The 15,787-nt window shown below is 45.1% G+C and overlaps 1 protein-coding gene across 1 annotated transcript in view; it reads right to left on the bottom strand.

Annotated features, from left to right (window-relative positions):
• Positions 1-3,305: 3,305 nt before the first annotated feature.
• slc5a12 (solute carrier family 5 member 12) overlaps positions 3,306-15,787 on the bottom strand; it is a 95,126-nt gene continuing 82,644 nt past the window's right edge. Inside the window, exons 14-15 of the mRNA XM_086008126.1 lie at positions 9,747-9,877; positions 3,306-7,326 (exon numbers count right to left, since the gene is read on the bottom strand). Of these exons, the coding sequence (XP_085864252.1) occupies positions 7,159-7,326; positions 9,747-9,877 (299 nt within the window). The 3' untranslated portion in view covers positions 3,306-7,158. The remainder of the gene's footprint in view (positions 7,327-9,746; positions 9,878-15,787) is intronic.

Below are 15,787 nucleotides of genomic sequence, written 5' to 3'. Positions count from 1 at the left end.
CTAGTATAAAAATTAACTTTAAAATAGTTAATTTTTACCTGTGGTTTTTCCTTCTCCTGCCTGTTGCTGTACATTTCAAAGGCAAGAATAAATTCCAAAAAGATTAAATGTTCCTTGGCTAAACTCCAACGAAAGGGTCAGCTTATCAGTAATTGAAAACTTGAAGTTTGAAGACTGATATGGTTGCATAGTAGACACAAGGTCAAACTTGATGCACAAAACACTTTGGAATCCAGAAAAGGTGCTGTCAAGCAACTAATCCTTGTGGCAAGCCCAGAAGTCTCAACAAATAAATAGGTCTGCGGCACATTAATAATGGGAAGAATTAATACAAACCAGCATTGTTACAAACATTATAGATGCAAAGTGTAAATCTAAAGAAATGTATATTTTAAGAGATCTCCACTTTTCCATCCCTTCTAAGTGAGACTGCAAGTTTAATACTAACTAATTCAATTATGGGCATGTTTTTCTGCTATGGGCTTCAGCTCATTAGACAGTATCCATGTCACTTGAGATCTTTGTTGTTGCAGGAAGAAGAATCATCCTAATAATCCAGGATTGACCCAGGTCTGACTGGTGAAAGCTCGATGTGCCAACCCTGTTCCATCAATTCCATAATAAGTTTTATTGCAACACAATTTAAGTGAGATGAGTAAGTTATCATGATATGTATTTTAGCAATTGATTCAGTACATGTTAATTGCTTCAAAAATGTTGGAAGTACAACACATGAAAAATAATTCACAGTTACTGTGGAACCACTATTATCAATTATAATGGAAGGGCCCTTCTAATGTATAATAGAAATTGGGGGATAATCGAGAGCCCACAAATTTTGGGTTTACACGTATGGTACAGCAACACACTGGACAGGAATGAGAAGAATATAATTGATATAAATTTAACCTCGAACTGTAAGCATGCTTTATGTCTAAGGTGAAGAAGACTGTGCACTGGAGGCTTTGGTCTGCAAAGATACTGGTGGATCATTGGGAAGTTAGATATTTGGAGCACTGATAATGGAGGTTCCATGGTATTATGCAATTAAAGGCAACCAAAAGCATTCAGGCACTAAAAATATTTGAAATGGTTTTATTTTGTCTCCTCATAGACTAAATAGAGTCTAGATTGTTGTGGCACGTTAATGTACGAAACTAATTATGGTACTATTCATATTGGAATATTCCAAATTTAGGGAACACATTTTGCACACTGAATATAAACTAGATTGGTTACAATATCTTGTTTTACACAAGGATACAAATAGGTGGCCTTCAAGGCTTTACAAAGACCAAGAAATGAAAAATGAATAAAGAATTAAAAATTAGTGAAAGATCATCTGCAAGGACTTACATAAATCCAGAAATCTGGCAAATACATTTCCTCCTTATGTACTTTGTAACAATAAGTTTTATTTGTTTAAAAATGTCACCACAATAGATGTGAATGACATCAGAGCATCGAGCCTTCAGTAAAGAAGAAAGAACCTGCATTTGTATAGTGTCTTCCATGTCCTCAGGATGTCCCAAAGTGCTTTACAGCAAATTAATTGCTTTTGAAGTATAGTCAGTGGTGTTTTGTGGACAAATGTTTTTTTTTATTCATTCATGGGATGTGGGTGTCGCTGGCAAGGCCAGCATTTATTGCCCAACCCTAGTTGCCCTTGAGAAGGTGGTGGTGAGCTGCCTTCTTGAATCGCTGCAGTCCAAGTGGGGAAGGTACTCCCACAGTACTGTTAGGGAGGGAGTTCCAGGATTTTGGCACAGCGACGATGAAGGATCGGCGATATACTTCCAAATCAGGATGGTATGTGACTTGGAGGGGAACTTGTAGGTGATGGTGTTCCCATGCACCTGCTGCCCTTGTCCTTCTAGATGGTAGAGGTCGCGGGTTTGGGAAGTGCTGCCGAAGAAGCCTTGGTGAGTTGCTGCAGTGCATCTTGTAGATGGTACACACTGCAGCCACGGTACGCCAGTGGTGGAGGGAGTGAATGTTTAAGGTGGTGGATATAGTGCCAATCAAGTGGGCTGCTTTGTCTTGGATGGTCGAGTTTCTTGAGTTATGCTGGAGCTGCACTCAACCAGGCAAGTGGAGAGTATTCCATCACACTCCTTACTTGTGCCTTGTAGATGGTGGAAAGGATTTGGGGAGTCAGGAGGTGAGACACTTGTCGCAGAATACCCAGCCTCTGACCTGCTCTTGTTGCCACAGTATTTATGTGGCTGGTCCAGTTAAGTTTCTGATCTATGGTGATCCCCAGGATATTGATGTTGGGGGATTTGGCGATGGTAATGCCATTGAATGTTAAGGGACGGTGGTTAGATGCTCGCTTGTTGGAATAGTCATTGCCTGGCACTTGTGTGGCGCGAATGTTGCCTGCCACTTATCAGCCCAAACCTGAATGTCGTCCAGGACTTGCTGCATGTGGGCATGCTTCATTATCTGAGGAGTTGCGAATGGCACTGAACACTGCAGTCATCAATGAACATCACCACTTCTGACCTTATGATGGAGGGAAGGTCATTGATGAAACATCTGAAGATGGTTGAGCCTAGGCACTCTTGCAGTGATATCCTGGGACTGTGATGATTAACCTCCAACCACCACAAACATCTTTTGTGCTAGGTATTACTCCAGCCAGTGGAAAGTTTCCCCCCCCACCCCGCCGATTCCCACTGACTTCAGTTTTACTAGGGCTCCTTGATGCCACACTCTGTCAAATGCTGCCTTGATGTCAAGGGCAATCACTCTCACCTCACCTCTGGAATTCAGCTCTTTTGTCCATGTTTGGACCAAGGCTGTAATGACGCCTGGTGCTGAGTGGTCCTGGCCAAACCCAAACTGGGCATTGGTGAGCAGGTTATTGGTAAGTGCCACTTGATAGCACTGTCAACGACACCTTCCATCACTTTGTTGATGATTGAGAGCAGACTGATGGGGCGGTAATTGGCCGGATTGGATTTGTCCTGCTTTTGGTGGACAGGACATACCTGGGCAGTTTTCCACATTGTCGGATAAATGCCAGTGTTGTAGCTGTACTGGAACAGCTTGGCTAGATGTGTGGCTAGTTCTGGAGCACAAGTCTTCAGCATGACAGCCAGGATGTTGTCGGGTCCCACAGCCTTTATTGTATCCAGTGCGCTCAGCCATTTCTTGATATCACGTGGAGTGAATCAAATTGGCTGAAGACTGGCTTCTGTGGTGGTGGGGACCTCAGGAGGGGGCCGAATATGGACCATCCACTCAGCCCTTCTGGCTGAAGATGGTTGTGATGTGCCAAATAACTGCCTGAATCCATGAGGTTAAAGCTTAAAACTAAAGGCTTTTATTAAGTAAGAACATGGCATCAAGTTAACACGGGGCAACCATCATTCATCACCGACCCAGCCCTTGGTAGAACATTCCAGAAGAGGGGCGGGGCTAGGGAGGAGCATTAGTGGTTACACCGGTGGAACATTCCAGACATTAACAAGTACAACAACAACAACAACAATACAAATGCCAGAACACAGAGTTATTTCATCACAGGTTGCAAACGCTTCAGCTTTGCCTGTGGCAGCCAATTTACATACAGCAAGGTTTCACAAACAGTAATGAGATAATGACCTCTTAATCTGTTTTTGGTGATGTTGGTTGAGGGATACATGTTGACCAAGACACCAGGACAACTCCCCTGCTCTTTGAACAGTACCATGACATCCTTTACGTCCAGCTGAGAGGGCAGACAAGGCCTCAGTTCAACATCTCATCTGAGAGGATGGCACCTCCGACAGTGCAGCTGTCTCTCAGTACTGCACTGAAGTGTCAGCCTAGATTATGTGCTCAAGTCTCTGGAATGGGGCTTGAATGCATTAGCTTGTGATTCAAAGGTGAGAGTGTCACCACTAAGCCAACCTGGCACCTTGAACAGTTAGGTTGGTTTATGTCTGAGTAGAGGACATTGTTGTTTGCAGGCTGTGCAATGATGTACAGCCTCACTAATCATAGAATGGTTGCAGCACGGAAGAAGGCCATTCGGCCCGTCAAGCCCATGCCCGCTCTCTGCAAGAGCACTTCAGCTAGTCCCACTCCCCTGCCCTTTCCCCGTAGCCTTGCAATTTGTTTTCCTTCAGGTACTTATCCAGTTCCCTTTTGAAAGCCGTGATTGAGTTTGCCTCCACCACCCTCTCAGGCAGTGCATTCCAGATCCTAACCACTCGCTGAATAAAAAGTTTTATCCTTCTTATCACCTTTGGATCTTCTGCCAATCACCTTAAATCTGTGTCATCTGGTTCTCGACCCTTCTGCCAATGGGAACAGTTTCTCTCTATCTACTCTGTCTAGACCCCTCATGATTTTGAACATCTCTATCAAATCTCCTCTCACGCATCTCTACTCTAAGGATAACAACCCCAGCTTCTCCAGTCTATCCATGGGACTGAAGTCCCTCATCCCTGGAATCATTCTCGTAAATCTTTTCTGCACCCTCTCTAAGGCCTTCACATCCTTCCTAAAGTGCGGTGCCCAGAATTTGACACAATACTCCAGTTGAGGCTGAACCAGTGTTTTATAAAGGTTCATCATAATTTTCACACTTTTGTACTCTATATCTCTATTTATGAAGCCCAGGGTCCCTTAAGCTTTTTTAACTGCTTTCTCAACCTGCCCTGCCACCTTCAATGATTTGTGCACATATACCCCCAGGTCTCTCTGATCCTGCAACCCCTTTTTGCAAGACAAAAGGCTATGTCCTGCAAAACTGATAATCTTCTTACTTGATTTGAACCCTTTTCTGACACTGAATACAAGATATATATTGCTAGACATACAAACTATTGCTACAAGGTTACTATTTTATGACCTAGTAGCTCCTACATATATGGAGTCAAAATTCAATGTTTAGCTACTGATTTAAGCTGAATTTGAATGCGTTAAGCTACTGATGTCTTGCACCCTCCCCCTTAGTGAATATATTATATATGCTTAATATTTGGTAATTCTTTTTTCAGTTATGCTGGCTTTACAAAAAAGACATATCGGCCCAGAACTTCAGGTCTCCACGGGTGAGTACACACGGGGTACTCACCCGTAGGCCCAATGGAAGTGCCAGTTTCCTGCATGCACTGCGCATGCGCGGGAAACCGGCACTTCCGTTCCCCGAAAGAAGGGGTTCAGAGTTCGAACACGTGTGTAGGAGAGGCTGCGCGTGCGCATCGAACTTCATTTTTTTTGCAGGTTTTCCCAGGAGGGTAAGTCTCCAGAAGTTACACATTTAAAAAGCAGACGTAAGGCATGCTTTTTACAAGGTAAGTGGTGAATTAATTAAAATTAAAACATTTTTTCCACAGGTTTATTATTTTTAAATACTTTAAAGAAAGGCAAGTTTATTTTTAGCCCCGTTAGAAAATAAAATTACTTTTTTCAAAAATTTAAATTATTGTTTAAAATAGTTATTTCATGTAATTTATAGTTTATTTAAAAAATGTGATTTAAAAAAAAATTATTTGAAGATTTAGTGATGTTTTGGGGCTCGTAGTATTTCTAAGTTTGACAGCACTTCCTGTCAAACTTATGAATGAAGCATTCCCTGCTCCAATTGGCTCCCCATGGCCTGCATGATCCCAGGGGACGCATCGAACTAACTGCGCCCCTGGGATACGCAAGCACTGTGCGCCGGCAGTTGGAGCAGGCCCAGGATCGGAATTCCACGCGGGCCCACAGCTCAACGGCCAGCGCGCTAGGTAAGTGCAGGTCGGGGGCTTACAACCGCGGGAAGCCCCCGACCCGAATTTCTGGGCCAATATCTTTCAGGGAACATAGGGAGTCGGCCATAGTGTAAACAGCTTGGAAACAATTAAGTTGGAACCACGACAAAAGTCTCAACTTGTCAACTCAAAGAAGGCAATTTGATTTTTTTCATGATTTTTGACAGTTATGTAAGTATTATTTTTCTTTTTCTTTCCAAAAGCAGTTTTATTTTGTAACAAAGATGTGTTGCACTTTAGGTTAACTTACCAGTGTGTAACCAGTACTAATACTCCCAAGCTGTCTGTTCTACCCAAAGGTTTGTAAAGAGAAAATGTATAACCTGCGAGCTAGCAGGTTCTGATAATAATTCTTCTGTGGCTGGTGTGTGAGCTGGAGGCGTTGAAATCAATAACATACCTAATCAATACCTTTTTGTGATTCTCTTGTTCATAATAGTGAGGATACAAGTACTGTACAATGGAACACTTTCCTTCATGACATCCAATGTTGCCAGATCAGGAACAGAATGGTTAAAAGCAGAATTGAACTCCCCCTACTCTGCCTTAATCCCAAATTCAGAAGTGCACCCCTAGTATGGTAATGTGGCATTTTTACATTGTTGTTGTTTCACCTAATAAAAAGTGGCAATGACTTTACGATAGCATTGCTATTATCATTAGTATTATTATCTTTGTTTCTAGCTTTGTCCCACTGTTTGCTTTAATCACACTGGAACATAGTTCCCTCTATTCATTTTAATGAAAAAGTATAAGTTGATATATTGGTGAGGAATATCAGTAGAAAGCAGTAAGGGACTTTTCTCAGTTTTTACTGGTCTCAAGTTAAGACACGTTTTAAAAGTCAGTCCAGAGAGAAAAAAAAACTGTTCAGGTGAAGTAACTGTGAAATTGCTTGGGGTGAGGGAGGATGGAGGGGGAAGAGTAGGAGAGGGAAGAGGAAGAGTAGGGGAGAGAGCTGAGTTCTTTCATTGCAACCAGAGTTTCTTGAAAGCAAAATAGCATGCATCTGCCACCTTGATTGGGTCCATTAAATTCAATAAAATAAAGGCTCACTGACCCATTCATGAAAAGATCAGGCTTTTGATATTCTTGTTGCTCTGAAAGTGCTCTTTTTCAAGAGTTCAATACTCTAAAGACACAATGGTTAGCGCCAACAGCACTCTGTTCCATTCCCATTGAGGTCCAGTGTTGAATTGGTGGACTTTATGAAGGTGCACGGTGAAGTATAGATCTCTGTATGCTGGATAGTAGTTTTCCGATTTGACTTATTACGATGGTAATATTACCAATCCTATAATTTTCAATGCTCTCTGGGCCAAATAATTGTTTAGTCATTTGCTTTAATAGATGGCTTTAGTTAATTTTGGATTCACAGTTCTTAAACCTCCATCTTAATTTTCTTGTGGAACTAAAAATATGTATATTTTGTCACACCAAAATTACTATGAGGCTGTTGTTCTGCAGTAGAAATAGATTGAATTTTCATTGCTTCCTGAGTGTACACATCATTGAGCTCTTTTCCTGATGGTATTTTCAATATCAGATCATTATCTGATATTCTATTTTCATTGTTGGCCTGCAATTAAATTATAAGAAATGTAAGAATTCGCTTTCATCACTGAAGAAATGCTGATGCACATATATAAAACAATACGTAAAACTTTTAAATGTCAGCATAGGAAGACAATGCAGAGACATTATTGTCTATGTTAAGGAATGCCTCATGAGCTTACTAGAATGACAAATTACATTTTTTTAAAACCCTATTTTCTCTAGATTATTTTGGCTGTCAAATCTTAGATTATCCTCATAGGCAAGTCATACCTTCAAGATGCCTTGAGATCAAGGTAAGATTTCAGTAAAATGTCTAACATAACGAAGAGCAATCCCTGTCTGGTAATTACCTTTAAATTACTGGAATTTATGCCTCCACAGGATCTCTCTCTTGCTTTTAAGAACAGCAAATGTATTGCGTGAGACTTTGTTATATGTTTCAAATATTAAGGGTGCGATTTTGCCAGCCCTGGGGAGGCAGGACTGCAGAGAAAATGGCAGAATCTGGGGGCAGGTGCCCATCCCGCCCCCAACCCGCCTCTGTGCCATCGTGCCAGGAGGTGGGTAGCTGACCCACGCCGGGTCCCGTCTCCTTGGAGGCAGGAAGGGGGTTAGTGCCACTTATCTGCTTGTTAACAGGTAGTTAACAGGCAAATAAGAGGACTATCCCCATTTTACCCACACAAGTGCGGGCTTCCCGAAGGCTCCAAACCCCGCCAGGGTCACCGAAGCGAGTAGTGGGTCTGCGGGGGTCAGAGGGCTGCAAAAATGCACTGTGACGGTAAGTGATGGGTGCAAGTGTGGAGAGGTAAGTATGTGAGGTGAGTGGAAAGTGTTAGTAAAAGTTTACTTACCTTTGTTTCTTCCTGCAGGCTTCAAGAGTTGGGTATGCAGAGAGTCTCGCAGCTCCGCGGCAGAGATGACAAATGGCTGTTGCATTCTCCAATGCAGCAACCATCTAATTTCTGCTAAAGAAGGAGGTTTGATGAGTCTTGAATTCAAGACCTCATCAAACTACGGAGAATGTCACTGTTTGACAGCTTCACAGAGCTGTCAAACGACAATTCATCTGTCAAAAATTTTTGACAGATAAAACATCATATGCTGACGTTCTCTGTAACCAGCTTTCCCTTAATTGGCCTGCTAAGCCTGCAGGGCGGGCTTAACAAGGTCAATCGAGGGAAAATAAGGTGGGTTGGCCAGAAGTTGATGGAGGTGGGACTGAAACCCGACAAGTGGGAGTCCCGCCTCCAGAAGCTCCCCATTGGCAAAATCCAGCCCTAAGTAAATTTATGCATCAAACAAATAATCTAACATTGGGAGAACCCTATGGGAATTCTTCCTCCTCCCCCCTGCCCCCTACTTACAGGTGCTCTATAAATGTAAGTTGGTGTTATTGTTTACATATTGTAGCCAGATTTAAAGGGACATCCACCAACCCAAAACTAGATAGTCAAAAAATACTTCATTTTGTCACTTGCTCAATACAGAATTATTGCACATTATACAGGATAATTATGATAAGCAAAAAGACCTTGGGGAAAAATTTGGTAGGTTAGTGTCTCCCGTTAGTGCCTGCAGAGGGCAGCAACAGGGCGCTGATGCAGTAGCGCCGGGGCGAAGTGAATCCAGCGTCATTGGCCCGTAATTTGTGGTCAGCGGGGAAGCAAAGGCACTCACTGCTGACCCCAAAGAAAGCTGCCCACAGAGATCTCGCGATCTCTTGTGGGGAGAAGTTGGCCTTTTTCGACGTTCAATTGATTGCAGGGGTGTGAATGGGGGTTCCTATGGCGATGCTGCAGTGACGTCAACAAGCTGCCTCAGCAGCCAATCGCATTGAAGAATTCTCACAGACAGCCATCTGGGAAATGAGAAGCTGCTTTTATCTGGACTTTTTAAAAATGTTAGAGTGAAATAAAGAATGGGACTTTCACATAGAAGCTGAAATATCATGAACGAACTTTAAAAAAAAATATAAAGTTTTTTTAAATTTAATTTTTATCATAATGAAATTTGACATTCCACAAATATAAAAATTAGTTTTTCAGGGCCAGAACATTTGTTTACCAGTCAATATGCTGTTAAAACCCCATTTACACCTATTCCAACAAGGCTTAACATTTAATAAGGTATTTAACAGTGATATTACGGCGGAAAAGCCCAAGTTTTCATCAGTTTCACTGATGACACTGATTGCCGGCTATGGGGTAGGGTCCACAGCGCTGACGGTGTCGGAGCAGTGAATGACGGACCGCAACTTCAGGATTTCCAGGTTTAGATGCACATGCGCTACATCCTGAAGTTGCGGTCAGTTTCAGAGGGGTAATGACGGCGAACGCTGGTAGTTCACCCTCATTACCCACGGCAGATTCTGGCCCATTATGTTTACTGTTGACATAAAAATATACATCGTAAAGGATGTTTAGAGAAAAAAAATCCAACCTCTGTGTTGTTTTTCTCTCCGTGCAGCACGCCAAACCAACACATCTTTTTGAATTTTTCTGACCAAAAGCAAAACAGATTGCAGACTGGTCTGACTAATGAAGGCTTCACATTTGCTCCATGTGTGGGTCCTGGAAAAGTGGACATCCGTCCAATAGAATATCTCAGGATTATTTTACATCTGTTTGCAATGCAATTAACTATTCATCACAAGTGATCTGCTACCGGATATACGTGTTGTGTTCTTTCATCACTCATAGCCTGCAAGGCTCTTGCTGTTCACAGAATCATTTTTAAAGCACATTTGACTGCTATTTATGAGCTAATTCTCATTCCAGAAAATGAGATACCAGTACTGATGCAATATTTCAGTACTTGCAAGTTTTACACTTAGACTGCATCAGTTCTCATCATTTTTCCCCAATCTCCTTAATTTTATTTCTCCCTAATGGCTCATAAACCTGTTCAAGGTTCAGCTGTCAGTTAAGATCAGCTCCTAGTGAAGCACCAGAAATGTTAACCACCATAAATATTGCTGTTTAGAATATTTTATACCATTCTAGAAAAAGCAGTCAAGATAATGGGCCGGATATTCCGATCCCTACGGGTGTGTATGCGCTGTGTACCCACCCGTAGGGACATCGGAAATGCCGATTTCAGGCATGCGAAGCGCATGCGCTGAAAACCGGCATTTCCGATCTGTCCAGAATCCTCTGGACAGATCGGATGCCTGCCCTGGAGAAGGGCCTCTGCGGGTGGAGAGTGCCGCTTTCTGCAAAACCTCCGTCCGCAGAAAACACTTCGAAATCTTATGCCTGGTAAAAGCAGGCGTAAGAATTTAAAAAAGTAAAAATTTATATTTTATATCACTCATTTATAATTTAAAAATACTTTTAAAAAAGGTAAGTTTATTTTTAGCCCTGTAAAAACTTTAATTCTTTTTTCAAAAAATTAAATTTTTTGAAAAAATATTTAATTTAATGTAATTTTAACTCATTTTAAAAACACGATGGTTTTTAAAAAAAATTATTGAATGTTTTAGTGTGTTTTTGGGGTGATCTGCATTCATACTTTTGACAGGTCTATCAGGGCGCCACTCAATATCCGGTCCGGGGCGCTACCGGGGCGTTGTACACTCGACTGACGTCACGATCTGTCGGCGCAGGAGATCGTGGTGGTAATGTTTACCGTTGCCACAAAATGTCTAGTTAATTTCGTGAGGGGCGCAAACATCGGCGCGCATGGGCACTAGTTGCTTTGCGCCCCATTAGCGCCCTAACGGGAGGCGCAAACCAACTGAATTTTTCCCCCTACGCCATTGGCCTAGAATTTCGTTTAGGCCAGGTTCCAGGCACCAAATGGGTGCAGGGAATGATCCCTGCAGCCAAAGACAGAGGGACGAGGATCGCGAGAAATTTGGTCCTTGGCACCATCTAAATAATCGGGATGAGCTGGCAGAGCCTGTCGTGGTTCCACAGATAGTTCGCCCACCTGGAGAATTTTTGGGCTGCTTGGTAAGTCCTGGGGGTGGGGGGTGTGGGGGAGCAGAACGGGAGGGGTCTGATGGAAGGCCAGCAGTGGCCCTTGGTAAGTCACACGGTGGTGGGGGGGTGGGGAGGAGAATGGGAGAAGGGGCTGATGGAAGGCCAGCAGCGGACCTTGGTAAGTTCCGGGGTAGGGTGGGAGGAGAATGGGAGGGGGGGGCTGATGGAATGTCGGCAGTGGCCACCAGGAGGGTTGTGGAGCTGGGAGGAACACTCCAGTAACATTTTTAAAAGTCTTTAAAAAAAAGTGTACTTTTCATTGGCGGCTGCTGCTTAGGCCCCAGCGCTCGCTGAAGAATCCTGAGTGGGGCAGGTGTCGGGCCTCCACAAAGGGGACCTGAACCATACGTTAGGCCCCTTGTATACATAAATAAGGAGCTGAACGCCTGTTTCAGGAGTCTTTGAGGCATAGGGTGTTAGTCTCCAAAATTGGGCCCGTTTTACACCCGTAACATAGGCGCAATGCGCTCCAATTTCTACCCCAATGTTTGAAGCTATAGTATTCTATAGATTTCCACTGAGTGGTAGTGGCGGAAAATGAATGTAGTAAGAAGGAAACATGTTAGGTTTCCATTGGATATAATGGCCCGTATTTTCTGATCGCAGGCCTACCGCGGGCGGAGGCCTGCGATCTGGAAAAATCTACGCCCTTACCTGAGGACTCCTGGGATGTACACGCTTCCGCTCCTGGGCCTCTCCAAACTCCAAGGTGCAGGGCCCACATATCTCAGAGGCGCATGTAGTTCGCAGCATCCCTGGGATCACGTGGGCCAGGGGGAGCCAATCAAAGAAGGGAATCTCCCTTCATACACTTGACAGGAAGACCTGTCAAATATATGAATGGAGATCACCCCAAAAACATAGTAAAACTTTAAATATATATATTTTTTTTAAATCACATTTTTAAAAGGACAATGTGGGCATAGAAATCAGACAGGGGGATTGTGATATACTTGAACAAATTAGTATTGAGAGGGAGGAGGTACTAGCGGTTTTAATGGGCTAAAAAGTGGACAAATCACCCAGGCCCAGACGAGATGTATCCCAGGCTGCTGTGTGAGGCAAGGGAGGAGATTGCAGGGGCTCTGACACACATTTTCAGAACCTCTCTGGCCAAAGGGGAGGTGCCAGAGGACTGGAGAACAGCTAACATAGTACCATTATTCAAGAAGGGTAGTAGGGATCAACCAAGGAATTACAGGCCAGTGAGCCTAACATCAGTTGTAGGGAAATTATTGGAAAAAATTGAGGGACAGAATTAGTCTCCACTTGGAGAGGCACGAATTAATCAAGGATAGTCAGCATGGCTTTGTCAGGGGGAGATCATGTCTGAACAATTTGATTGAATTTTCCGAGGGGTGACTAGGTGTGTGGATGAGGGTAGTGCAGTTGATGTAGTCTACATGGACTTCAGTAAGGCTTTTGACAAAGTCCTGCATGGGAGACTGGTCAAGAAGGTAAGAGCCCATGGGATCCAGGGCAATTTGTCACATTGGATCCAAAATTGGCTTAGTGGCAGGAGGCAGAGGGTGATGGTCGAAGGTTGTTTTAGTGACTGGAAGCCTGTGTCCAGTGGTGTACCGCAGGGATCGGTGCTGGGTCCTTTGCTGTTTGTAGTGTACATTAATGATTTAGATAAGAATGTAGGAGATATGATCAGTAAGTTCGCAGATGATACGAAAATTTGTGGAGTGGTAAATAGCAAGGAGGGTAGCCTCAGGCTACAGGACGATATAGATGGGTTGGTTAGAAGGGCAGAACAGTGGCAAGTGGAATTTAACCCTGAAAAGTGTCAGGTGCTGCATTTTGGGAGGACTAACAAGGCAAGGAATACACAATGAATGGTAGGACCCTAGGAAGGGCAGAGGGACCTTGGTATGCATGTACATAGATCCCTGAAGGCAGCAGGACAGGTAGATAAGGTGGTTAAAAAGGCATATGGGATACTTGCCTTCATTAGCCGAGGCATAGAATATAAGAGCAGGGAAGGTTATGATGGAGCTGTACAAAATGCTAGTTCGGCCACAGCTGGAATACTGTGTGCAGTTCTGGCCGCCACACTATAGGAAGGATGTAATTGCATTGGAGAGGATGCAGAGGAGATTCACCAGGATGTTACCTGGGCTGGAGCGCTTCAGCTATGAAGAGAGACTGGACAGGCTGGGGTTGTTTTCCTTAGAGCAGAGAAGGCTGAGGGGGGACCTGATTGAGGTGTACAAAATTATGAGGGGACATAGATAGGGTAGATAGAAAGGAACTTTTCCCCTTAGTAGAGGGGTCAATAACAAGGGGGCATAGTTTCAAGATAAGGGGCAGGAGGTTTAGAGGGGATTTGAGGAAATACTTTTTCACCCAGAGGGTGGTTGGAATTTGGAACTCACTGCCTGAAAGGATGGTAGAGGCAGGAACCCTCACAACATTCAAGAAGCATTTAGATGTGCACTTGAAATGCCATAGCATACAAGGCTATGGCCCAAGTGCTGGAAAATGGGATTAGAATAGACAGGGCTTGATTGTAAAGGAAAAGCCATATTTCAGAAAAATACACCATCCTAGGAAGAGATTTCTGATATTATTAAAACATGACATACTGGCCTAGAAATTGGGTATAGCCCCGCTTGGGGTGTTAGAATTGGCGCTGCGCAAATTTTATAGCCAGACGCAACTTATCACCACCTCGCGCGATATTGGGTTGCAGCACCCCTAAAGGTGATTGAGGTGCGAAATCAGGCGTTACACGGGACTCCTAAGGCGCTAACCTTGCGGCGCTACTCAATATTGGGGCGGGCGGGCGCAGCGCAGGTGCTGTCAATTACCGCTGACCACGAGACTTTCAGGCGCCGGCCAGCTCTTAAAGGGGTGGGGCAGTAAGGATCAGCAGCCACACTCTGCGCCTTGTAGGCCTCAAAATCGGAGCTGGCCATTCTGTGGCGTTAGAAACTTTGAGAAGATGGAAAGGGTGAGGCAGAGAGCGGAGCGCTTCACCAATGGGGCACTGGATGCTTTGGTGGGCGCAGTGGAGCGCCGGCGAGATGTGCTGTACCCCGACAATGGCAGGAGGCCTAATCAGAAGGAATACCGAAGAGCTTGGAGAGAAGTTTCTCAAAAGGCCAACTCCAGCAGCATGGTGACCAGGAGCCCTGTGCAGTGCAGGAAGAAATTCAACGACCTCACTCGGGTCGTGTGGGTGAGTGGTGTTTCGCCAAACTTCTTCATCCCTCCATCTGCACCTGACTTTATGGCCAGAGGGTGCGCGATGCCCCATTGGCCATCTGTCAGCAAGCACCCATGCACCTTTCTGGGAACACACATGCACATTAAACTCAGGGCATCATGTAAGGGCTATTCCACCATGGGGGGCATGAGATGACAACTCAGGGCATCATGTAAGGGCTATTCCACCATGGGCATGAGATGACAACTCAGGGCATCATGTAACATCACTTCCCGTCCTTTCTCCTGCAGGCCAAGCTGGTGAGGAACCGCAAGGAGCAGCTTCGCACCGGAGGAAGACGTCCTCAACTCCAGACTCTCACGGATCTCGAAGAGAGAGTCCACGAGATTGTTGGAGGCCGTATGATTGGTCCTGTCACCACTGGAGCTGCCGACCCCATTGTGCACAGCGATGGTAAGGTCCTCATCTTTTTGAGCTGTCTCCTTCCACTTGTTCCCCCCACCAGCATGCTTTTTCACTCTGGACCCATGTCATAGCATTGCAGCAATCTTGCATCCCTTGCTGCCACCCTGTCCTTTCGCTAAAGCCACTCTTCAACCTCCCTGCTTTCAAATGCTGCATCACCAGCTCGGGAGCCGGGCCCTCAAACTGCTAGTGCCACTGCCTCCGGAGGCAACGAGCAGGAGGAACCCGGAACATCCGTGCCAGCCTCAGGGGAGCCAGCCCATCTGGAGACTGGGGATAGTAGTTCCCTGGAGGGGAGGTGGGGGTGGTCTCTGATGAGGAACCAGTTGCAGGAACCAGCGGGCTGCAGCAACGCGAGGGGGGTAGGGAAGCTCGGGGGCCGTCTCCCCGGAGGGCGAGGCAGGCCACGATGACTGCTGCACAGAGTGCAGAGGAGGTGCGTAGCCTTTCGGAAATGAGCGCCCAGGCTCGGCTCAGGCACACTGAGCTGATGGCTGCAGTGGGGAGGATGCCTGCCTCCATCGACACACTGGCAAAGAGTGTGGAGGACTTTGGGGCAGCAATGGAAAGGACTGTCCAGGGCTTTGGGCCAGCCCTGGAAAGGTCTGTCCAGGGCTTGACCGAAGCAGTGGCAAGGACTGTCCCGGCCTTGTCCGAAGCTGTGGAAAGGACTGTCCAGGGCTTCTCCGAAGCACTGGCACCTGCCACGCAAGTGCTCAGTGCTGCCACGCAGTCACTTGCTGGCCTCCTGCACACGCAGATTGAGGCCATGCGAACACTGACTGCTGCCACCCTAGCTGGATCAGGCAGGATTACCCGGGGCCCTTGCAGCACCACAGCAGGCCAAAAATCTTTGG

The sequence above is a fragment of the Somniosus microcephalus genome, chromosome 15 (assembly GCF_052327205.1).
Source record: "Somniosus microcephalus isolate GS21.2 chromosome 15, FLI_Smic_1.0, whole genome shotgun sequence".
In the NCBI taxonomy this organism is placed as follows: domain Eukaryota; kingdom Metazoa; phylum Chordata; class Chondrichthyes; order Squaliformes; family Somniosidae; genus Somniosus; species Somniosus microcephalus.
This window is presented reverse-complemented; position numbering and strand designations above follow the sequence as displayed.